The 24,934-nt window shown below is 42.4% G+C and overlaps 1 protein-coding gene across 5 annotated transcripts in view; it reads right to left on the bottom strand.

Moving 5' to 3' along the window:
• LOC113414552 (cGMP-dependent protein kinase 2-like) overlaps positions 1 to 24,934 on the bottom strand; it is a 70,312-nt gene that overhangs the window by 17,705 nt on the left and 27,673 nt on the right. For 3 of the 5 annotated variants that reach the window (XM_087949200.1, XM_087949175.1, XM_087949169.1), the window contains 11 exons: positions 22,807 to 22,971; positions 16,111 to 16,244; positions 14,587 to 14,734; positions 14,243 to 14,409; positions 10,257 to 10,370; positions 8,720 to 8,825; positions 8,131 to 8,194; positions 7,918 to 7,995; positions 6,651 to 6,739; positions 5,941 to 6,006; positions 3,534 to 3,572 (listed from right to left, as the gene is read on the bottom strand). In XM_087949200.1, the coding sequence (XP_087805326.1) occupies positions 3,534 to 3,572; positions 5,941 to 6,006; positions 6,651 to 6,739; positions 7,918 to 7,995; positions 8,131 to 8,194; positions 8,720 to 8,825; positions 10,257 to 10,370; positions 14,243 to 14,409; positions 14,587 to 14,734; positions 16,111 to 16,186 (947 nt within the window). In that variant the 5' untranslated portion in view covers positions 16,187 to 16,244; positions 22,807 to 22,971. Of the gene's footprint in view, positions 1 to 3,533; positions 3,573 to 5,940; positions 6,007 to 6,650; positions 6,740 to 7,917; positions 7,996 to 8,130; positions 8,195 to 8,719; positions 8,826 to 10,256; positions 10,371 to 14,242; positions 14,410 to 14,586; positions 14,735 to 16,110; positions 16,245 to 16,540; positions 17,014 to 19,940; positions 20,204 to 22,806; positions 22,972 to 24,934 lie in introns of those variants that run through there. The other 2 variants (XM_026671483.2, XM_087949191.1) reach the window with 2 other exon arrangements.

Genomic DNA, 24,934 nt, shown 5'->3' with positions numbered 1-24,934 from the left:
TATGTTTTCACTTACCACATTCATTTTACGAACTTAAAGATACACTGAATTATAAATTAAGCAAACTAGCTGAATCTGTGCAACATCCTAAGCTATCCCCAGCAAAATGATGAACCAAAAAAGCAAATATATTAAGGTTGTTTAAAATTAAACAAGCTCAACATATATTACATGACTGCAGTTGGTTGAAGTTTAATTGATCTGGTTAAGCATGTTTTGTGAACATAGCTAGTATATATTTTGAACCAACCCAAATGATAGCCAGATAAATATTCTTCACAAGATCACTGAGTCAGTTTTGTTTAACTGATTAAATAGGATAGTCAGTTCTGTATTTTTTTTTCCATAGGCATTTTCTCAATTATTTATTAAATTCATTTTGTGGTTCACAAAAGGAACAACAATCAAAGAAGCAAGGATTGCATAAGCAGACAGCTACAAAAATACAACAAAATAGCAAAAATCATATTTAGGGGAATCAAACGTATCTTGTACCTACAGTACTGGGATGATAATTAATCAATGCAGAATCATACTTAGGACTCCACATTAAAGCGTTATCATCACTCACTGAGCCAACAATAAAATTCAAGTGTACGATTTGTTGTCCCCATTGGCTAGCCTTATGCTACCATAGACACAATGCCAGCAAATGGTGTTGTCATCATTTACAGTGTAGAGGGCATGCTAAGGACAGTGATTGATGGATTCCTCCAGCTTTGTTTTCCTCCCCTCCCTCCATATGTTAGCAGCCAGTGGGAAAACATCCCCCAATTACTGTGCTTAATACAGAATGATAGGGGACTGAAGAAAATTTTGACAGATGGTTAAACAAGTAGGTTTAGTCCTCTGTCACAACTTGTTCTGGTTTGGTGCTGTTTTGCATGGAGGCATTCAAACAAAGGCTAATATCAGTTGACCTCAGAGAGTATTTGGACAAGGGCAGACAAGCACTATTCCAAAAGAGTATTGTTTTCAAATAGCACTAACCCCATGTTCCTTTGATTGCACCCCTATTAAATTCTTGTGTCAAATTAGACCTGATCATTGATGCCTTATATACAGAAGACATCTATGATGCCTTCAACACTTTACCTGCCAGACCCCTGAACTGATCCCTGGTTCAGAGACATGGATTAGCCAGAACACAAAGCAGCTAGAAGAGAACTCACTCGCACACACTTCTCTGCACAACTCTATCACTGCTGGTCAGCTGTGTTGTCCAAAACAGAACTACTCCGAAAGACAATGCCCAAGGGCCAGATGGGAAAAAACATGCCCACATCAGCCTAAACTGGCCAATAGATCAAGCATTTATCTTATTCCTTTTGGGTTGCTTGCCTGCAACATTAACAAAATAGACAGTAAAGATGCCAAAAGGAACCCATGATAAATCCAGGGTGATTTGTTGCTTGTTTAAAGGGGGAAAATACTATTACAACAATGGGATAGCTAAAGGCCCTTATAGGTGTCTATATATGAGATATACTATTAGGAAGATTAGTATTGTGATTTTTATTTATACTGGCCAATAAAAGGGAGTGCATAACCGATTACTGGTATATACTATCTCCCAGTGGTCAACATACGTAAAAGCATCACACAGGATAAACACTGCATGAAAACAGAGTTATTTCTTATGTACAGAGTATTAGACATTTTAAGATTTAATTTGGTTTACTAACTATGCTGTTTCAAATTACAGTGCAAATAAAAAATTGGAACTAGGTCCTACCTTTCAGAATCATTATACAAGACTATGTTTTTTTTAAAAACCAAAATAATTTCATCTTTACAAAGTATCCATCCTTAAGACCATATAAAATCCAATTTTATGTGGCTCTTCCTCACATAGGTCTTGGAGCCCAGGTTTGGAGGATTTTGTACAGGAAATAAGAAGACAATAATTATATTTACCTGGTGATTCTGGGCATACCAGTGTTGTACCCTTAAGCTGTTCCTATCCCATGCTGATGCTAGTTGGATTCTAAACTGATTTAAGAAAATTCTGTCTGGATTGATACTTCGGCAGCAACTTGATGGGTGTTCAATCTGCACTGCTGTGTTTCATGATAATAGACAATGTTTATTTATTTATTTTATTTCTCATCTTTAAAAACCACCCATCTTTTCTCCTTAATGTTGTGTCCTCTCAAATTTCTGTGCCAGGAAAGCAATTGCCAATCATATTCCTTTCTCTGGGCACGTCTTACTGAACAGATATACTTTTATATGCACATATAAAAATAATTTTCTGTAAAATTAAATTAAATTAAAGTTAGGTATAGAAAATTAAAGCATTCAAATATAAATGAATCCAAGCAACTTTAAAATGAACAATAATCCTTTTTTTCCATTTTCCATTTGCCTTAATAGCTTCTGTGCTGTTCTTGTTGCAGGAGCCTCTCAAATGAAGTGGGTGTAACATTTTCCTGACATACAGGAGGTCACCGGTTGAAATCTAGCATAATTTTTTTAATTATTAGGGGTCCCCCCCCCATTTATTATCTGAATGGTCCTTGGTGCTTCTGAGCTCGGCTGTTTTCTTACAGACTATTCATTATCCAAACTAGGTAACATGAACAGTGCACTGAGAGAGCATCAAGGACCCCTCAAGGTGTATGTTTTGCTGAGAAAGAATATATTGTTTCATGTTCTTCCTGATACTACAGAAAGTAAGGTTTTATTTCAGCTCCAAAATAAGGACTTTGCAGTTCTTCTTATTCACATGGGCTATTTGGAGCAGGAAAGAAAAGAAAGGAAAGGAAAGAAAGGAAAGGAAAGGAAAGGAAAGGAAAGGAAAGGAAAGGAAAGGAAAGGAAAGGAAAGGAAAGGAAAGGAAAGGAAAGGAAAGGAAAGGAAAGGAAAGGAAATGTTTCAATGGTGCACCAAAGAACTTTTTTTAAAAAAACCAGGTGGAAAAGTGAGTAGCTTCAGGGAAACAATATTAATCTCAAAAATGTATTTGTGCCATGTCTTCAACCAGTGAGACTTTGCATGTCAAGGAAATGCTGCTGGGAGACCACTGGCAACAGAGATCAGAGAGTTGCAACAAGGCAGCAACCCTTAAGCCAGCTGAAAGGACATTTCTGCCACTGCACGTAGTAATAAATCAAAGTGCCAGAGTTGCCTATATCAATGTTTCTCAACCTCGGCCACTTTAAGATGCATGGGCATTAACTCCTAGAATTCCCCATCCAGCATGCTATCGGGGGAATTCTGGGAGTTGAAGTCCACATATTAAAGTCAATACTGGGCCTAGAAGAAAGTAAAGCACAGCAGGCAAATCAGATAACAAATCCTGTTACTGCCACAAAATGGAAACATGGAATAGGAATACATGGATGGGAATCACATACAGTGGGCCTGGGATGAGCAGAGGACACTGTTGTTCCTTTCTGCCTTCCAAAAACAATTGGAAGTTCATACTTGTGACTGGGGAACTTGGTGCAAAAGAGCCTTTTGTTGAACTGCCTCAGTGATCACAATGCAGATCCCGATTCAACCCAGCCCAGAAGCAGGGAAATACTTACGGCTCACGAGCACACATTGGACTCAGCTCCTGGAAATCCCTGCAAAAGGGCAGGGTGAGGATTCAGAAGACAGTCGTGAACATTCACTTTGGAACTATTCACAGGCCCCCATACAGGTAGCCTCTATGATCCCAATTGGGAGCAAACTTTCAATTACCAAGTAAGGTGGCTGTTAAGTGAACCCTATGTAACGACTTTTCTAGCCACAGTTGTTAAGCGAATCATGCAGTGTTTTTTTTTTTTTAACAAAACCAGCTTCCCCCATTCACTTTGCTAATCAGAAGCCAGACCCAGGAAGCTGCAACCATTGTAAATACGTGCTGGTTGCCAAGCGCCTGAATTCATTTCATGTGATTGTGGCCATAAGTGCAAGGACTGGTTGTCGACTTTTTTCAATGCCATTGTAAACAAATGCTTGTAAGTCAAGGACTACCTATATCCCCCACCCCACTATAAGAGGAGTTGCCACATGGAACTACTATCTCCTCAGTGCAAGAATTCAGATTAAAGCATCTGCAAGGAATAATCAGTTCAGCCTCTGTTTAGATACATCAAGAAAAGAGAAGCTCAGCATCTCCCTTGATAACTGGTTCCAGATCTGGCAATTTGAAACACATCATGCAGCATGGCAAATATAATTATTTTTGGTCTGGTTTCTGAGGGGGTCTAAATGTCTACAAATATTGCAAATCAGTTGGGCGTATTAAAAAAGGGGGAAGTCAGAAACCCAATAGTTCTCTTCTATTGTTTTCCCCACTCTCTCTCTCCCTCCCTCCCTCCTTCCACCCCCCTCTTTTAATTAAATTTGTTTCTCAACCTCAGCCACCCTAAGATGCCTGGGCATCAACTCACAGAATTAGCAAATTGTTAAATTTGCTCTACTTTTTCCTTTTATTAATAGTTATTACACACACACACACACACACACACACACAAAGTAACAATATAAGGGCGACTTTAATAAGTAATCAGCTATTGAGACCTCTGGTATAACAATTATTTTGATGTGAGTTGTAGTGGTTCTGTTACATTGAACTTTGGATGAAAAAGCTAAATAATTTTATGCTTGTAATATTTTCAGTCTAAATTGTAATTAACATTGATAGACTATTTTTCTCTCTTTTCTATCCTCAATATTCTAAGCTATTTCAATAATAGAATGTCAATAATTTTTAACATATTATGCAAACATTAATGAATGGAAACAGTATATAACCACACAATGTACTAAAATTTATAACAAAACAGTAAAAAGGGGGGAAAGACCTCTATTTCCTTTTTCCATTAGAAACAAGTTTGCCATATACATTATTATTTTAATTCAAGTGCAAGCTATTTGAATATTGGTTTCAATAGTGGAGCATAAACACTAACATAATACAACAGCCAATTCTACCCTTTTTGAGAGGCAAGTAGTGAAAGTGATTGTTGACACCCCTACTTCATTTTAAACTCTGGATTCCTACAATGGTCTGAGCTACCAATTACTCAAAGTCATTTCAACCTGGAATGTTGTAAGAATCCAGCCACTATATTTCAAACAATAATCTTCTAGGCAGAGGGCTGTCTCATTATTATACAGTTATTTAAAATGTTGGTCATTGATGTAAAGCTGTGAAAGTTAAGATAGCAAAGAACCATAGATGGTCTCTTAATTTGTATTCTGGGTGCATAACTAAGTCTCCAAAACCATATGGGCTTCCTCCAAGCTCTTTTGTGGAGTCCCCATAGTGTCCCTTGACCACTGCTGAAAACTGATGGCATGATTTCTCAGCTTTTGAGAAAAGAAGCATAAGCTCAAAATAGTTTTAAAGCAAAGAGGACCCTCCAACTGTCTACCACAAACCAAGGAAGAAAAACCCCTTTGATGTAACTCTTGAGCTTTCCACAAAATTGTTGACTCTTGTATTTGTACTGAAAGCTGACCTAAAAATGTTCAACCCTCTTGTGTTTCATTCATTTTGTACCCTCTGCTTCCATATGCCTACTGAAGATAATCTTCCAGACACCAGTGAAATGTTCTTAGTCCATTGCCGTGGCTGCAACAATATCACTCAAGAGTTTCCTAGAAACACCCTGTGCATTTTCTATAGCTTAGTTTCTGTGCATTCTTTGATTTGTGAGGTGTTGGACAGCTCTTGAGTGCCATTTGCTTCTCTGAAGCTAACATATCTGTCACTTTTCCCTTCCCATTCCTACCAGTCCATCATCAGTGAATGTTTTCTACAGAATGGAAAATGAGGCAGGCTGGGTTAGAAGCAGCCTCTACAATACTACTTCAGGGAGTTTGAATTTCTGACTCTAGGGAGAAATCATAGGATCTTTTACAGCCAGTTCTAAGCAGAGGTTTCACGATACATCTTTGCACATTCAGGCTCCATATGTGCAAGAGGTCAACAATACTTACTCTTTAGCTACTGCAATGCAGGTTACTTCACCCTGTGCTCGACAGCTGGCTGTCCGGCGAATGTTGCTGCAAGTGTGAAAAAGTGGCCAAAAAAGAAAATTCACATTTTACTCTCTTGTGATCTCTGATTAATAAGACTGTTGCCCACAGCTAATAACACTGTGGGGTGTATTGATATACAAGGGTATACAATGATATATAGGAGCTGTGATGGCACAGTGGCAAGGGTGCAGTATTGCAGGCTAACTCTGCATTCTCGCTGATGAGAGTTTGATCCTGACCAGCTCAACCTTCCATCCTTATGAGGTCAGTAAAATGGGGATCCAGATTGTTATGGGCAATAGGCTGACTCTGTAAACCACTTAGCGAGGGCCGTAAAGCACTGTGAAACAGTATGTAAGTGTTATGTGCTATGTGAATGTAACTCCTCATCCAAAAACACACCAGCAAGAGGATCCTCCTGGAGGAGATTGATCTGGAGCAAGGGAAGATTCCTGCAAGGGAGAGGTTCAGTGGGGTACATGTCCAAAACTCTTGACCCACTGGATCTTCCATGGGGGCCTCCTGGCTCAGTCAACTTCTGTGTGCTATGCACTCTGTCTAGCAAATAGTTACATCAATATGCACATTCGATACTACAATATTTCTTTCACCTCCAGTGGGCATCCGTATCAACCAGTGCACAAAGCCTGCCAGTGTCCCACACTTACCGAATGAGGGAAAGCTCCCCAAAATGGTCTCCAGCCTTTAGCACTCGGATGTGCTCCTCCTGCCCATCCACATTCCTGGTCACGTCAACCTGCAGAGGCCGGGAAAGAAATGATAACCAGGCAGCATGACAGGAGAGAAGGAGGGGACTGGTCCCCAGTTTGGCACTTGGAGAGTAGCAAGACAGGGCAAGCTATTTTTGTACCAGGTACAGCAGATGGGAAAGGGGTTTTTTTTTAAAAAAGCTCAGAATGGCTAGATTCACAAAACACACAAAATTGTAAACTTTGGTTGACAAAATGCAACTGTTGTATTCTCATAACATGCTATGCCCAAGTAACATAATGGCTTGCTTTGCATAACACACCAAAATAGTGACTAGGTTTCTGTGCCGAGCCACAAACCACCAAACTCCATTTAGCCTAGGTTGGCAAACCACTGTCATGCTGTGGTTAAGAACACTTGGATCCATAAAATTCTTAAGAGTTGAACTCAGGTCTGGCCTATAGCTACATTCCTATGTTTTGTAATGCTCTTTCCGATTCTGAGAAGCATCCTGGACACGCCAGGAGTCAAGGATGTAGGCAGGAGAAATCAGCAATTTGCTTGAGATTGTGAAAGGACCTCCCAAAATAACCAAAGGAGAAGGAGGGTCTCTAGCAAACAGCCCTCAAAATTCAGAGAAATTATGTGCCCAGTAAAGCACATCTCCAGGTAAGAACGCTATTAAAAAGAGGGGGCTATGCTTTAAGTTTGTTTGCCAGACATATGCCCTGACTTGGAGCTTTGTGTCTTCACCAGAGGTGGTATTCAGCAGGTTCTGATCAGTTCTGGAGAACCGGTAGCGGAAATTTTGAGTAGTTCAGAGAACCGGCAAATACCACCTCTGACTGGCCCCGCCCCCATCTATTCTCTGCCTCCTGAGTCCCAGCTGATTGGCTGGGTCTTCTTTGGTTGCCCTGCACAGGAGAACGGAGCTGGAAAGCAGGTTAGTAGGGTAGAGAGAGAATGGGATTTTGCAGTAACCATACCCCAGAAATGGGGACGGAATGGAGATTTTACAGTATCCTTCCCCTGCCACACCCACCAAGCCACACCCACCAAGCCACGCCCACAGAACCGATAGTAAAAAAAAAAATGGAATCCCACCACTGGCCTTCACCCTACACATGTGGAAAGTTAATTGTAAGGAGAATGGAAAACATGAGAAGGTCTTCACTTTCTCAAAATCTCTCTTCATTGTTACAACTTTACTATTCCAAGACTCACCTCTCCAGTGAGAATGAAGAAAAAGGATCTCCCCTCATCTCCTTCCTGGATGATGAATTCGTTGGGCATGAAGGTGCGCTGCAAGAATGTACAGATTAATGTTCAGTCTCTTGAAAAGCGCTGGGGGCCATCTCAGTGGTACCCCCTTTACGGCACGATCCTAGCCAACCCTGAGTCAGAGAGAGAGAATCTTTATTATGGTTGTGCAGTTACCTCTTCTGCAGAGTCCAGCAGCTGTGAAAGATCGGCATCGGATAGGCCTTGGAGGGGTTTCACCCTGGGATTGCAATAGAAAGAGAAGGGGAGAGGGAGAGGAAGCGCACACAAGGAATGCTTTGGAAATCTATGGCACAGGAGCTGCAGGACCCACTCCTAATTGCTCATAATAATTTGGAACATTTCCTGGCATCTGCTCTTTCCCCATACCTTCATTCCAGGTATGATAATCCAGCAGTGTTGGAGAATGCACTCCTGGCATCCTCCTTTTCTTTTCTTTAATCCAAACTTCAATTCCACAGATCCCCAAACCCCAACTGGCTCTGCCACTGAGATCTTGCCTTAGAGGTAATGTTGGCTATTGTTTTTTCCATTACTTCCTTTTTTCAAAAGCCCAGCCAATATTCTTAGAATCACAGAAGAAATCAAGAAGGGGATATTCATCGCAGAGCCAATACACCTGTCCTGCCTACATTTACTTATTTATACCACACCTGACCTCTGGTGAACAAAAGTTACTTTCATTATTCTTTTTCCTTCCATTGTCCAAACATTTCTTAATCCTCCCCTCCTTCTGGCTACTTACTCTCGCAAGCCTGCGAGGGCCAAAGCACGTTTCCTCTTGGCATTTTCTGTGATGATGCTGCGATATATCTGTCGGTCAATGGCCCACAACTCCACCACAGTGAGGGCTGAGAAGACAGAAGTTATGGTTAACCAAGAAAGAGGGTTTTGCTATAGTTTAGCTTTAGTTCCTTTCCAGCATAAACCTTTTAACATTTGGTAGTAACAACAAATGTTTTTATTTCTGGGTTTGTTTACTGTCATCAGTAATACGAGTGAGCGAACCATTGGCGTGGCCCCGGATAGCATCCCTTCCTATATAATGCTAAAAAAGTTGATTTATAAATACACATTCTTTCACCTCTCACAGGGAACTGCCACATTTTAGAAAGGGTATTTCAGAAAGAAACTGCAATTTTCAGAAAGCAGCGTGGGCAGCTTTCACCATTAACTTTGTCAAGCACTCTTGTACACTGCGATTGACGCACATAGACTTCAAAATCCTGTAATGTTTCCATTTTTCCCCTGGTGCTCATTAAATAAGGTATCGAAGTTAATGCTATGGTGGCTCAAATAAGAGTGCTAAAATTCAAAGGCATACGCAAATTCCCAATAGGGAGAACACATTGAGACACATTATCAGCAACTAGCCGCTCGCACAGGAAGAAAACAGAGAAAAGCAGATTCTGCTTCTGTTCCAGAGTAGAGGGAAAGGATGCAATTGTACAATTGCCATAGCAACAGAATCAAGAATGCCCCAGCCCAGCGTGACTTGCAAAGGCAGGACACACCAAGGCCTGAGTGCTGTTGGTGGGCATCGTGGGGAAAGGGATATTTCAACAGCAACTCATCCCAGAATTGCCCCGTCTCCCCGTCCAAGAAGCCAGAATCATCTTGATGCCCCTGGTGGTCAGTATATTTTCCATAGGAAGCTACACTTCTTGGCACGCTCATCCTTAATGGGGAGGGAGGGGTCTGATGCGTGAAATCTTAGACAGGCCATGCTAAATATAAAATACTTTATGTAAAATATAAAAGCTTCCTCTCTCAGTTCTCAGGCTAATTATTTTAGATGGGTGAACATATTCCCCAGCCGTTACATTTTATGAATAACTACTATCAAATTATTGCATAACATTCCAGAGGCATAATTGTGATAGCCTTTTATGGCAAAGCCAAATGAGATTGAGCAATGTGAAGAGAAATAAATTCCATGTGTGTGAAAGCTTCTGGCTCCAATCTGTTGGTTCAATTTTGTGGTTTCACAGATCTTCGTTGTTTTGCCATATTTGTTTTCTTTAATAATGCATCAACTCCTAGCTCTCATGTCTTCTCTTTCATTTCTTCCCTCTCCACCTCCATTTTTACCTTCTGAACTAACCCAATCCGAATAGAGTTACATGTTGACCCTAAGGAAGACAGGAAGGTGTCGGGAAAGGTAGCAGTTGGTGGACACGGGTTGTTGGGGCTCTTTTGATGATGAGAGGCATAGCTGATAAAACTGACATTAGCGGCAGAGAATTTTGACAAGCAGACGCACATCACAATTCCTTCCTTACCCATGACGGTTGCCGTGCGCTGGCAGTTGTATAGCACAGCCAGCTCTCCAAACACATCCCCTGGGAGCAGTTTGCGGAGATGGCGCCCCTTCTGCGTCACACCGAGCTCCCCCTCTGCAACATGAGAATAAGGGCTATGAAGATGTGTCATTGCCACCTGCAGCTTCACCACTTGTGGAATTGGCTCCCTGACCCAAGATAAACACAGGCTGAACTGTTTCATGGGGGAGGAAGAGATCTCTCCATGGCTATTAGCCATACTAGTAAAATGCTACCTTCCTGTAATTTGCTATTAACACTAATTCTTCCCATGCCCACACATAGCAGTGGCGCAAAGTCGTACAAGTAAGTGCAGAAATCTATCTGGTTTCACCACTACCATCAGCCACAGAAATTATATTTACAGGCTGTTTGTTTATTTGTGAAATTTATATGCCACCCATCTCGCTGTGGCAGTGACTCTGGGAGGCTTATAGAATGTGAAAAAAGGTAAAAAAGATAAAACAAAACAATTAAAATTAAGGAAGATTAAATAAAGACTAAAAGTCAAGAGGAATAGGCGACAGAGTTGGGGATTTTCTTTCTACCCTATCAGCCACAACCAGCAAAGAGCACCCCTATTGAGGCTACAGACCAGCTGGCAGAGTCAGGTTTTAAGGTTCTTCTGGAAGGCCAGGAGTGGAGCAGGGGGCTGACCTCAACTCCTGCCGGAGAATAACCCAAAGGGCAGGGGCCACAACAGAAAAAGCTCTTTTCCTAGACCCCACCTTTGGCAGATGAGATCCAAAGTAGATTTCTTCCACTGGAGCGAGGGGGCTGGGCCAATCCCATTGGGGTGGGGGTAGCTCCTCAGACACCCTGGGCCCATGCCTAAATGATGAGATAAGCAATTTGCTGGCGGATGAACAAAGTTCTGAGGCATGAGGCTGACCAATTAAGATATCAGGAAGATTCCTGTATCGTTTCTGCAGACTCCAAGAATGATCTGATTGAAAAGCACAGGTTCCTTGAGAGCCACTAGGCAGAGTTATTGCATTGTGTATCTATGGCATACACAGAGCATCTGTTTGTAACCGGCCCTGCGCTGTTATAATTTATCCAATTTTGTTAATGGTGTCTGAGAGTCAAGGCGGTGTCATCAGCCTCACCCTCTATGGCAATGGCTTTCATTTCCTAAAGCTCACTCGTGTGAGTGGAAGGGTTCCTGGAATGTGGCCAGCACTTCTAAGATTCCCCAGGGAGTAATAAGCTAAGCTAATAAAAGCTTGATTACACTTTCACTTCTCCTGTGGCACAAGGGGGATCAAGGTCTTGGTCTACAATTGCTGTGTTTCCATACAAATAATCTATAATTGCTTAATAATGATGATTTAGTTCCCATAACATATGAAGGAGATTAGGTTTCCACAACTTCCCTGTTTTAGCTGAATGTTCCATACAAAGGGAAACAAGTGAAAACCAACTGATAGTTTCATAAGTTCTGGATTGGGTGGCACTGTAACACCAAAGGACAAAGTAACATTTTTTTCTGTTACAAAGCATCGTCTTGCTCCAGGATGCTGCCTGATCTTCAGAACTATTGTCTACCTAATTGGTTATCAATCATGCATTCTGTGACAACATGAAGAAACAATGGCAGAGGTCTGCTAACAAAGGTTGGAACTGGTTTCAACGGTATGCTTAAGATGCTTAAGGACAACCAATTAAATATGAGCCAACAGTGTGCAGCAGCCGCCAAAAAAGCCAATGCAATTCTAAGTTGCATTAATAGAGGGATTCAATCAAGATCACATGAGGTACTAATACCACTCTATAAAGCCTTAGTAAGCCCACAGCTAGAGTACTGCATCCAGTTTTGGTCACCACACTATAAAAAGATGTTGAGACTCTAGAAATAGTGCAGAGAAGAGCAACAAAGATGATCAGGGAACTGGAGGCTAAAACATATGAAGAATAGTTACAGGAACTGGGCATGGCTAATCTAGTGAAGAGAAGGACCAGGGGGAGGCATGATAGCAGTGTTCAAATATTTGAGGGGCTGCCACAGAGAGGAAGGGGTCAAGCTATTTTCCAAGGCACCTGAAGGGCAGACAAAGAATAATGGATGGAAACTGAACAAGGACAGATTCAACCTAGAAATAAGGAGAAAATTTCTGACAGTGAGAACAATCAACCAATGGAACAGAACCCTTGGAAGTTGTGGGAACTTTAGCACTGGAAGCTTTCAAGAAAAGACTGGACTGTCATCTGTCAGAAATGGTGTAGGGTCTCCTGCATGGGCGGGTCAGACTAGATGACCTACAAGGTCCCTTCCAACTCTGTTATTCTGTTATACTCCAATATCCTGTGAATTCAAAAGGGGATCTAGGCTGCACAAAAAAGAGCTCATTCACAAATGCTTTGTAACAGAAAAAATAGGAAATGAGAAGGAGAGCTTTGTTAGTCTATGGTAGCAAAAAAAAAAGCAGAAGGCATCTGGTACAGCTTCATTTCATGCTTAGCCTTCTTACTCCATCTCTCTTCCTCTCCCCACCCATCAGTTCTGAACTCAACTTCACTCTGGTGCTGAAAGCAAGAAGATGCTGTCAGTGGCTGGAGTTGCACCTCTCCCCGCCCTTATCAAGGTTCCTTGAACAGCGGTTTGTGTTTGTTTGATTTTCTCTGGGGGCTCAATCTCCTTGCCAAACTTCAAGGGAAATGTAACCCCATTGCATTAGGAAAACAGCTGCAATACAAATGATGTTGTAGCTCCTTGGCAACCAAGTGGTCAACCGCTTTCACACCGAACAGCCAAGGGAGCAGGACCGAGTTGGGAGAAGCTCCCTTTTTAGCAAAAGGGAGTATGGGGAAAGCCGTCCACATCTCATGACACTGAAGAATACCTATCAAGGGCAGGCTGTCACCACTGAGCAGTTAAGAATAATTATTCCATACTGCCTCAGGGATATTCTCATCTTCTCTAAGTGTCTCTGCTTAAGCCTAGGTTAATCACCAGTGGTTGAATTTGTATATCATCAACCGTGCTAACAATATGAAATTTTGAGATAACACAATATGCAGAAACATTTTTTTAAAATTTCAGTTGACTGTGAATACTATATGAATACTTGTCATTATCTCACATGAGCTCTCTTCTCCTCTGAGTCTTCCTGCATGAAGAGCATGAAGAAAACATCATATACTATATGGAAAAAGGAGGTGCAGAAGTGATCTCTGTCTTTTTCAGTTGCACTATGGCCCTGCCTGGTTTGGTAAATTCTGTAAATTCCCAATACTATGAGCCTTTGACAACAGAAAGGGAGACAGTCTCCTTGTCAAATACAAAAGCAGAGCTAAATTTCTCAGAAGACATTTGTCAGAGAAAAGACTCACATTTTGACATTTTCTTCTTACACACATCCTTTTGAAAAAGGTCACTATAGAATTTAATTTTCTCCAAAAACCCTATCAATTGGAGAGGGAGGGGGGAATGGCAATTATCATTGTCTATTCTAATCCTGCCCACACAAAAAACACAAAGAAAATGCCCCCGGGGAGCATCATTCCTTTCTGAAAAATATAGAATGAAGATCACCCTACACTTACAGTTTGACAACAAAAACTAACAAAAAGTAATTTTAGGGCAAACAAAGAAAAAGAAGCTCTGAGGCTCATGTGGAGAAATTGTTGGAGAATTTCTTCTTCTCCTGGGAAAATGCAGTTAAATGGTCTTCCCTTTCTGGTTTTTCATTTCTCGTAGAGGCAGTAATCAGTTAACTGAAGGCAAAGCAAAATGAATGAATAATGAATAGGGGAAAAAAACCACCTGTTTTAATTGAATATCATCTGGACCTGTTTGGAATGAAGCTAACAGTGCTGTAAACAATTCCTTGGCAGAGAGAAGGGCTACCCCACCCTGGATCATCCAGGTGGGGATAAGTGATGGAACTGGCTAGTAGGCAAATACCCTTTCTTGCCTCCCCCCGCCTGCCACATAGTTCCCTCACCAGCCACGATGTACATAGCATGACCCTCATCGCCTTCAGCCACTACAATGTCACCAGGCTGTCGCTGTTCTGAAATGAAGCTCTCCACTAGGGTCTGGCTCTGACCATCACCCAGACATCGCAGGAATTCATTGCGTTTCACTGCTTCCAGAATTAGACTGGCATCTCTGGGGTAAGGGAAGGAAAAAAAGACCCAATGGTTATGCCTGCGGTTTCCCCACACCCCACCCCAACCTGTCCCATGATATCCCCATATCACAAGCAAGGACCGGAGTTCCAAATTCTGCACCCCGCTTGTAACCCTGAGGACAGATATTCCACTATAAGAAGACAATATGTGTTACCTTGGGGATTTGGGGATACATGGCATCTGCCAATCAGCATCAGTGATAAGGGGCTCAGGGACAATGACTTTCCCCCTACTGCCTCTTCTGGCTTCTTCCATTGGGGACTGATCCAGAGGACTCTCATTCATTGGCCCTGGAGCATGCTCTGAATTAACGGTGATTGAAGAACAAACAAACAAGAAAACCTTAATCTGCAAACTTTAAACATCTCCCCTTTTTTTCTCTCAATCATCCTAATCACCTCAATCAGCCATCCCAACACATCTATCTGGGTGATACTTAACTGAAGAAAGTTTTCTTAAAATATTGGACTAGGAAGAAAGAGACCCAGGGTTGGTGATTGCATACACTTCATTTGCTTAAAAGATTATCCTATTTTCTGGGTTTAGCAGAATATATTGAACTATACATTAATTCACACCTAGCCACACCAACACAAAAAAAGCCCTAATCCGAGGTTAGTGGGAACCAAGTGTAGCTTGTTGTGTGAAAGTGTCTGCTTGGTCTTTATCTGATCTGCTTAAACCTGCTTTGTGAACGCAGCTACTTACAATAGTAAATTTGACTCAGTTGTGCCCCCCCCCCCCACCAAACCAATCAACCAAGGAAAAGAAACGTTCTGATTATTAAAAAGGGAAAGTAGGTAGATCACTGTCATTTCTCTGAAGAAAACACTGGGTGGTAATTAAGCAAAAGGATGAAATGGGTTGTTTTCCTCACTGAGTAGGACTTCCTAACTGGATGCCCCTCCCGAGCTGATGGCAATGGGAGGTTCATTTTAGGAAGATGCCCAGCCTGACACGGGGCTTGTGGTCAACACAGCTGCCTCCGTTCTGTAGCTGTGAGGAGCTGGGCTCCTCAAGATGTGTTCTGGCAGCAATAACATATGGAAGAGGAAGCCCCGAACTACCAGTCAGGAAAAGCTTCAGGGACACCTGTTGAACTGTTGCAGACTTCCCTTTGGTTTGGGAACACACAGCCAGTCTTGGAGCAGAAAGGACCAGTGATTGTAAAATAGAACTGAAAATCCTCCCGGGGTGGATGGTGGGAGCAAGTAGCACCCAAAGGCTGAACAAATAAACAGATCTCTGCCGACATAGAACATAGTCCTAAAAACAGGGCAGATTTGCTAGAAGGAAACTGGACAGACATCTTCATCACCCCCTCATCCTGGAGACAAGGGTAGGTGGAAGTGGGCCATATGTGGGCCGGGGGCGATATTTGACACCCCCTCCTACTACTATCTCCTGCGCAAGCTTCATTCTAATGAATAGGAGCTGCGCACCAGTGTGTCCGATTGTACCTCCCTTTCATTCGCGGGAAGAGCAATTAGGATGTTTCTGCCTGGGCACCAGCCTGCCTCGAGCCAGCCCGACATCTAGAGAGAAGCTTGCAAAGGGCCCGAGGCGGTGATTCCTCTCTTCCGAGCAGGCACTCTGCTTTCTGATCGCGGCGGGTAGGGGACTTTGGATGGGCTTTCTCTTATCCGCCCCTCTACCCTTCCGAGCTGGATCGCTTTACCTGGCTGGGGTAGCGCCACGCTCTCCAGAAACTCCCTTTCCTCCTGAAGGCGCAGATCCCGCAGCCGAAGGTCCATGGTCGGTCTCAGAGGGTCGACTCGCGAGTCAGGCTGCAGCGGAGAGTTGCCCTGGAGTCTGCAAAGAGACAGAAGGAGAGATTTTTAAAAAGTCCCCAACAGTTCACGGATCCCGCTCGCTGCGCTGCCCACCGCGGAAGGGAGCAGCAGACAGTCACCCGATCCCCTCCGGGAGACCAAAGCGCCGAAGACCACGGGAGCTGCCCGGAGCAACGGCGGCTGCAGGAGCGCCTCTGTGCCCCCTCGCTCCTATTCCCATTCCGCACGGTCCTACCCCGCTCGTGACTTCCTGGGATCTCCCCACCAGGTGCCCCACCGCCCGCTCGCCCGCCCGTCCGCCCGCGCAGGCGGCACCTGAAGCTTCGCTCCAAAGTGCTGCGAAGTGCTGTGGCGCCTCCACACTCCGCGCTGCCAGCCGCTCCAACTGCGGAGTGAGGGGCTGCCTGCCGGAGAGGGGAGGACGGAGGCAGTGAGTCACCCCGGTGTCCGTGGGTGGGGGGAGGGGGCAGGTGGGCGTGCCAACATCTTTGCCGAGGCTCGGGCCCGGCGAGCTCCCTGCCCTCGACGCTCCACCGCCATTCCTGATGCCAACGTGTTACTAGGCAACCGGCAGGCTCCAATGCAGGTCGGGCAACTCCTTGGCTTTTCCCATAGTCCGCGGCGAGGGCTTCCCTGAGGACTAATGCGCCAAGTAGGTCTGGAGAGGAGACGAAGGTCTTCGACCCCCTGGCGCTGCCTCCCGACTTGAGAAGGGGGTCAAGAGGCGCAGGTCACTTGGGCCGTGGCTCAGCCACTTTGCCAGATTTCCTGGAGAGTCCAAAGTGAAATCAAGTCCAAATGATGGCTGTCTAACTGAATAATGCCTTTGATTGGGTCCACATGATACACTGGCTCCTGAAGTAATCACAGTACACTGTCACTCCCCCCCCCCCAAATCTAACCATGGTTAACCCAAACTATTCAAATGTTACGCAAGCATAGCTTCTAGGTCTTTTTTTCCCACGGGATCAAGACTATTGTGCAAACGCAGCCAGCAGATTCCTTTCAACGGCTGCCCAAAAAGGCGCATGACGCAGTCGACCCAGGAGACACCACTGTCTGTGAAGGGTGGGATCAGCAGCCACATTTGAATAGATCTCCATATTTTGCAGACGGCTTGTCGCTTTCTGGAAGTTGGTGGGGAGCAGTTGCGGAGCCCTCACCCTGAGGATCTGCCGGGAATCGGGATTCCACTGCCAGGGTCACACTTGCATTTGTGTGCTCACAAGGCCTGAGTGAGCAGCCGCCAGCCTCGCTTTCTGGTCCTACACCAACCAGTCCAGCGGGCTCAATTTAGGAGAATTTCCTTCCTCTCACCTGGTTCCAGTAGCATAAGAAGCCTGGAGTTGATGAGGTGGTTTAATAACGCAGACACACACCCCAACGCACATTCCAACAAAACAAAACAAAACTCCGAAGTGGGAGCCAGACTGCAGGAGATAATGTTAGATCCTGGTCTTAAAGGTCTTTCCACCTCAGACTGTCACTGTTTTATTTTAGAATAAACAGCAGTCTCTTTCTGAAACAAATATTATTTGGTCGCCTGGAATCTAAAACTCAGCCAGCTGTCTCTGCACAAAGTGTTCCAAAAAAAAAAAAAAAGAGGAAGAAGGTTACAAGCAGTTTTAGATGCCGTTAAAGTTAAAACTATATTTCATATCCAATTCCACAAGGCTCTGGCTGGCTCATAAAACATAACAATATAAAATAACAATAAGCTCTAGCCCAACAGTTTAAGACCTAGAGCCAGCTACATAAAGGATATAATACTGGAAAAGGTCTGCAGGAGACAGAAACAGACAGACAGACAAATGGATTCCTCCTAATGTTACTTTGCACATCCCACAATTAATGGCGTTTGGATTATATACTACTGCCTCTGGATCCCTTGCTTTCTTAGGGGTCTTCTGGAGCCCTCCTTAGCTGTCAAGCCAAATCCTTAGCTCAGTGTTTCTTACCTAAGCAACTTAAAAGATATCAGGATTTCAACTTCAACTCTTAAAGTTTGTAAGGTTGAGAAACACTCTGTTCGATCCTGAGACCAAGCCATAATTGCATTTTTGAGTAGCCAAAGAGAAGGCTGTAAGTTTGGGAGAAGCCTTCTTCCTTCACACTCAGCAAGCAACCTAAGGAGAGATCAAGTCATATCTTCCTGAGATCTAAGCATAAATAAAAATAAGGCTGCTCAGTTATGTTCCAGCACCATCTCTCCTAAGATAAATGCAAATTAGGCCAAAGGTGATGGCTTAGGGTTACATTTATTATGGATTGATAGAAGACCACTAAATATGGAAAGCCACATCACATGTAGATCTGCTGGTTTTGAGGGAGATAATTTGTGGAGATTTGTTTGGGTGTTTTTTTTTACAGTAATTCAACTAAAAGGACTATACACTATAGTTTTCATGTGGTTCCTGCCTTAAAAAGTGCTGTTATTTCCCAGACTTTGGGTTAAAGGGACCTAGAAGAGCTGGAAGACAGTTTCCAACTAGTCAGTGATATGTTCCTAAGGCAAAGCAAAATAAGGTGTCTGTCTCAGCAGGTTGTAAGTGTCACAAAGAAGGGGGAGAAACCCCTACTGTTTTCATTTGCTATATCGGGATTGTACTGTCAGAGACTGGGAAAAGAGCTTGAGAAATTTCTTTTCACGTATTACACTAACTTGGCTAGCATAAGTTTGGAAGAGGATACCATTTTCAGCTCTGCTTCAAGCAGTAAAGCATTGTGGACCCCATCTTTAGACTCTCTGTGAACATTGATTAGCTTCCTTTGTGTGAACACTGCCCACTGAGTTTGTGCCATGCTCTCCATATGGCATGTGCAGTCTGAAAAGGGCAGGCCTGCAATGTGGCAGGGGAAAGGATCAATGCCTCGTTGGCTGCACACTAGTCCATAAAAACATTGCCATTACATGGGCAGGTGAGTTATCTTGTCTGGGCATTGGTTCAGCTGGAGACGGGTGGAAATGTTAACATGGTGGTTTTCTTTTCACATGGCTACTTTCACATTTGTGCAAAAATGACCGATAATCCTGCAACTTGTTTAATGCAGCCAACAGCTTGAGAACACATCCTTCGCAAAAGGGAAGGGTAAAAAGCATGACCAAAAAATCAAGCTTGTCTGTCCTTTTGAAAATGCACAGCCTGGCTCAAGAGCTGAAAACTGTGAGCCTTGAAAGAACAAAGCTGAGCCAGTGTGAGCCCTTTATACCAGCTAAGTCAGATGCTGATTCTAAACAGTCCAGTGGGAACTGGTAGGCACTCTGCACATTCTCAGAGCTATTCTTCTACTTGCTTCAGTTATTTTAGAACATAGATCTGGTTTTAAAGAAAGATTACCAGATAAGTTTTGCAGCTAATTAAGCTTCAGCATACATTCCCATGAAATACTTTTACTGGCATCTGAGGAATAATACTTGCCAAAACAGATTGACAGTTTCAGAGCCACTCAGCTACAAAGACAGACAAGGAAACCATAGACATCTGTGTTGATGTTCATGTGTAATGGGGTGAATGAGCTATCTCGTTCCTCCAAGGGATTTTCAGAAAATGGAATATGGGATATGTGTCTGATGCCCAGTTCTAAGCCTTGGTCTGGGATAGACGTTGCATCTTTCCTTTCTCTCCCCATCAAGATATTTATGCTGGTGCAGAACGTCAGGGCTATGCACATGCTTACCCTCCCTCCATTCTCCCCAGAACATCTTTGAACAAACCTGTCCCTTGTGGGAATCCATTTCAGTTCTGGAAGACTTGCGTGTTCCCTGCTGCTGGCAGCCACACCTTGCCTGTTAGTTACACATTAATCCGGGTGTTGTTTAAACCTCCTCCCTGCATTCCCTCCCCCCCCATCACAAGATTTCTCTCCTGTAAGAGCCTGGAGTTGCCTTCTCAGCTCCTTGCTGACAAGAAGGAAAATGGGTGGGAGCCATGCTCACAGCAGGAACCACGGTGTCCTCATGCTGCAAATGCAGAAAAAAGGTTTGCGATAGAAAATGAAGCAATTGAAGTACCCGGCCCATATTTATACACACTCACAAACAGGAACGCCTCTGCCTTGTTCAAAGTCCCATGATTACGAAAGACTTTATGTGACTATAAAGGGAGAGGGGAGACAAGCAGGCCAGGAAACAGGTTTATTACAAGGGCACGAATGGAACAGGTATCAGGGATTGAAGGGAAGGTCTGATTCCACAACAAGATGCCTCTTGTCTCCCCTAAAAAGACAGCAACTTAGAGCCAAACCTTGAAAACTAGCCACCAAGAGCAGAGATCAGTGTTGGTAGTTCTACTGCCTGCAGTACTTCCCATATCAATGATGCAAAAAGGATACGGGACTCTTCCTCCTTTTTCTCTCTATTTCTTTTGGTCTAAGCATCCATTCACACACGAATCCATCCATTCTGGAATGCAGAATATGACAACTCACCACGGCCAACTTGCCGTGGCCAACTCAGTGCTGCCAATTCCCCATGGCCAACTTACAAGATGACTTGTTGCAGGACAATTCAATGATTTTATTTAATTATTTAAAATAATTTTAAAATATTTTAAATTTTTTTTATTTACATTTCATTTTTCACCCTTTCTTTAATTATTCTATTCCACCGTTTCTTTGATATTAGCTAACTTTTGTCCCGCAGCAAGTTGGCTATAGCGAATTGTCCTATAGAGAGTTGGCTGCAGCAAGTTGGCCGTGGTGAGTTGGCCATGGTGATGAGTTGTCCTAGACCCTCTGGAACATTGTCTTAATGAGACTGAAACAGCAGACCCAAGTTCAGATGATAACAGTGATTTTCTGGTCAACAGAATAATACCAGCTTTAAAAAGTACTATGGATGTTAATCAAGAAACAAAAGGCAGCACTGGGTTATTTTAAAAATCTGGATATTGAAAGTGCAAAAAAAAAAATTACACATGAGCAGGAAAAACCATGATTGGAACTGTCAGGATTATTCGTCTCTTTCTCTGACCCCACTTTTCATGTATACTGTATATTGCATGGCCTTGAGACAAAGAGACTGATTTTGCTTGTTCTAGGAAAGAATTAGAGGTGCAGGAAGAAACTAGAGATGGTATAGTTCACTTAATTTTCTCACACAAGCTTTTTTATAGAACAGAAATCGTTGAAGAGAATGTCAGTTCCTTTTCAAAACAGAAACAACCCATGGGAGAACAGAGTTAACATTTACACCATCAAGCTTAACCTTGCGCTCCATGCAGAAATTCAAGGCCCTTCCAACTGATGGATGTTTAACCTCAATTTAGTGTGAAGGGCAGCCCAATATTTCTCTGCTAATTGGTTCCATTGTCAAATTTGTTGTATCGTTTTCCCTATAATACAGTTTTTTTTTCTATACTACAGTGCATAATACATATTCTGTGCCCTGCACTCTGAAATGATACAAAATAGGTCTTCATCTTCTTCTATCTGACATTGGGATTTGAAGAGTGCTATCATATGCTAGCTTCTTCAATGTTTTATAATACTTAGTAATTTGTTGCCTGATAACCTTTTTGCCCTTCTCTGGCCTTTTCTGGTTTCTCTGAATCTTTGAAGTGTGATGCCCAGAATTGGAGATAGTACTCAAGACAGGAGAGCTAATTTGGCGTAGGGCTTAAAGGCACCAGGCTAGAAATTGGGAGATTTTGAGTCTAGTCCTGCTTCACATTTGACGCTAGCTGGGTGACCTTTGGCTAGTCACTCTCTCAGCCCTAGGAAGAAAACAATGGTAAGGCACAACCAAAAAATTGCCAAGAAAACTGCAAAGAGTTGTCCAGGAAATTAGCAGGAGAAAAGAAACAAACCTATCCCCCCAACAATCCCCCTCCAAAAAAAAACCTCAAATTGGAGTCTAACCAAAACAAAATAGAATGGAATAATTACTTCATGTGATTTAAAAATGTATATTAATGTTGATGCAGTTTAAAATTGCATTTGTCTTCTTTATAGTCACATCACAATGCTTGCTCAGTTGCAAATACTATTATTGCCTAATTGGATATCTCTCCCATGCTATACCTCTGGTTTTGATTTTGTTTTCTAACTGAAAAACATTGTATTTGTCTCTGATAAATTTTATTCTTTTATTTGTGCATCATTTTTCCAAATTATTGAGATTGTTCCAAATTTTGTAAGTATTCTAGGATAGTTCTCCCACACATTTTGGATAAGCTACAGATTTGATAAACATTTTCTTTTCTATTTCATCCAAATCATTTTTTAAAAAAAACATGAACACAAGAGGATCTGGCACCAAAATTTATGGCAGTCACCCAGCACCTTTCTCCAGTTTGATAAAGAAATATTTATAAGCACTCAGGCATAATTTTTGAGCTAGCTATGTATCCATTTAACTGTCATGCCATGCAGTCCATACTTAACTGGCTTGCTAATCAGCATAAGATGGAGTACTTTGCCAAACAAATACAATGCAATGCAATGCTATATTCAATGTCTATTAGGCATAATGTCTACAGCATTCCCACAATCCACTAAACTGGTTGTTTAATAAAAACGTGAGAAATATTAGCCTGGCAAGATTTACTTTTGATAAATCCATTCTGATTTCTGGTACTTACCAGATTGTTTTCAAGGTGCTTTCAGATCAATTTGTTTATGAACTGTTCTAGAAGCTTTCTTCATATTGATTTTAGGCTGATTGGTCTCTAATTGCTAGATCTTTCATTTTTGGAGATAGGGATAACATTTCATGTTCTTCAGTCATCTTGCTGCTCATCAGTTCTCTAGAATTTTTGAAAGATAAAGCTTTAGTCAGACATCAGGTATTTCCTTCAGTAATCTAGGATTGGATGTATTTAATCAGGAAGCTTGAAACTTGAGAAAACTAACATTTCTACTAATCTTAAGCTTCAATCTTATCTCTTTATCTTTCTCCACAAAATTTCCTATGAAACATTTTTCTTGTTGTTAGGGAAAAGGCATCCAAAAATAGGAGTGGAGAAGCATTCTTTTTTCTTTACACCTGTTAGCATTTTGCCAATTGAGCAGTTGATATAGTGTTTTCTTTTTTACATATCTAAAAAGGTTATTTTATTGTTCTTCCCATTATTCATTAGCTTCACCTCATTCTTAACTCTAATTATGGTTTATTGTATAAGCCAACCCTTAAAAAGATAATATCTGTGCACACCGACCTTCCTCATTTATCAGCCTGAAGATTCAAATCCAGGAAGCCTCCACTGACACTGGCAAAACATCTGCTCAATAACTTTTAACATCGATTCCCAATGAAAAGCCATTGGGTCCAATGGAAATGGGTCGCTGAACGTCCAGACATAGAAAGAACTACCATTTCAGCAATGGACAATTCTGAATAGGATTCACACCTCACAAGGTATCCGCCAGGACTTGCTCTATAAATGGGAGATAGTATCCTCCTCTCAGTGTGACTGTGAGGTCCCACATCAAACTGTAGATCACATTGTGACCGGCTGGAAGATGGGAGCATATACCGGTACAGAATCTGATTTTTTAAAAATATAAACAATGGTGTGCTTCAATAACTAGATGGCCTAGACCAGGGGTGACAAACTCAATGCCTGTGGACCAAATAAGGCCCATGAGGTGCTGAGATTTGGCCTGCAGGGTCACTTTCTAGACCAGTGAAGGACCGGCCCACAGTGCCTCTGCCAGCAAAAATGGAGCCTGGGAGGGCTACAAGCTCCGTTTTCATTGGCAGTGGGCCAATGAAACCCCAGAAGGGCCACCACAGGTGCCCCCAACACGAGTGATGTCAAGCTGGCCATGCCCACCCTGGCCATGCCTACCTGCCCCCCCAGGTCAAACACCACCCTGATGCGGCCCTCAATGAAATCGAGTTTGACACCCCTGGCCTAGACATTGGTATTTGAACATACAGCTTTTTAACATTTATATTTCACTGTGTTTTACTAATCTAGTTGAAATATATATGTGTGTGTGTGTATTGCTAGTCCATGTATGAAATGCCATGCGCTAAATAAACAAATAAATCTTTTTAAAAACACTGTAATTGGATTCCTATCTAGGATAAAAAAATCACAGCTGATTCAGCAATGATGTTTCCTATTTATTGAGAAGGAAAAGTTCACTTCCTCTTTTTGAATGGGGTTGAGGATTTATAAGCCTATTTTAAGTCACAAAACACCATAGTATTTCACATCTCAAAACAGCAGGAAGCATAGCTGCTAATTTTCACAATTCTGGATGGAGAAAGCTCTGGGAGTTACAACAAAGGATTTGGGATTTGTTTGCTTAGTTATTATGTAAAAACTACTCCTAATTCAGTCCAGAAGACCATTAACTGCTGTCAACAGTGATACGCACAGCTCTACAAGGACAGGAAAAAAAGTGAAATCAAGAGTGAGACTGACTTCTTCTGTGTGTAGGTTGTTTTCAAATTACATACTTAATTAGCTCAGTTACAGACTTAGAGGCTGTATCCATAGCACAATCTAAGCATGTTTGGCATGTTACTTTGTGGATTAGCTTTACGTGTGTTCCACACTACTTCGATAGCTTTTGGAAACATTCAGAAAACAGATTTGCACAAGAACCAGGCTAAACCCAGCTTCTGACTACAGTCTCTCCTAATGCTAGAGGTGTGTAAACTGTATGTGGAAACTGTTTGAATTCTGCTTTAATTAGTCATGAAAATGTTTGTGGCTGATTTATTAGTTATCTCCTCACAACCCAGGCATCTCAACG

Source organism: Notechis scutatus, chromosome 1, assembly GCF_049901735.1.
Source record: "Notechis scutatus isolate UNSWTSFEM ecotype Mainland chromosome 1, rNotScu1.2, whole genome shotgun sequence".
Classification (NCBI taxonomy): Eukaryota; Metazoa; Chordata; class Lepidosauria; order Squamata; family Elapidae; genus Notechis; species Notechis scutatus.
This window is presented reverse-complemented; position numbering and strand designations above follow the sequence as displayed.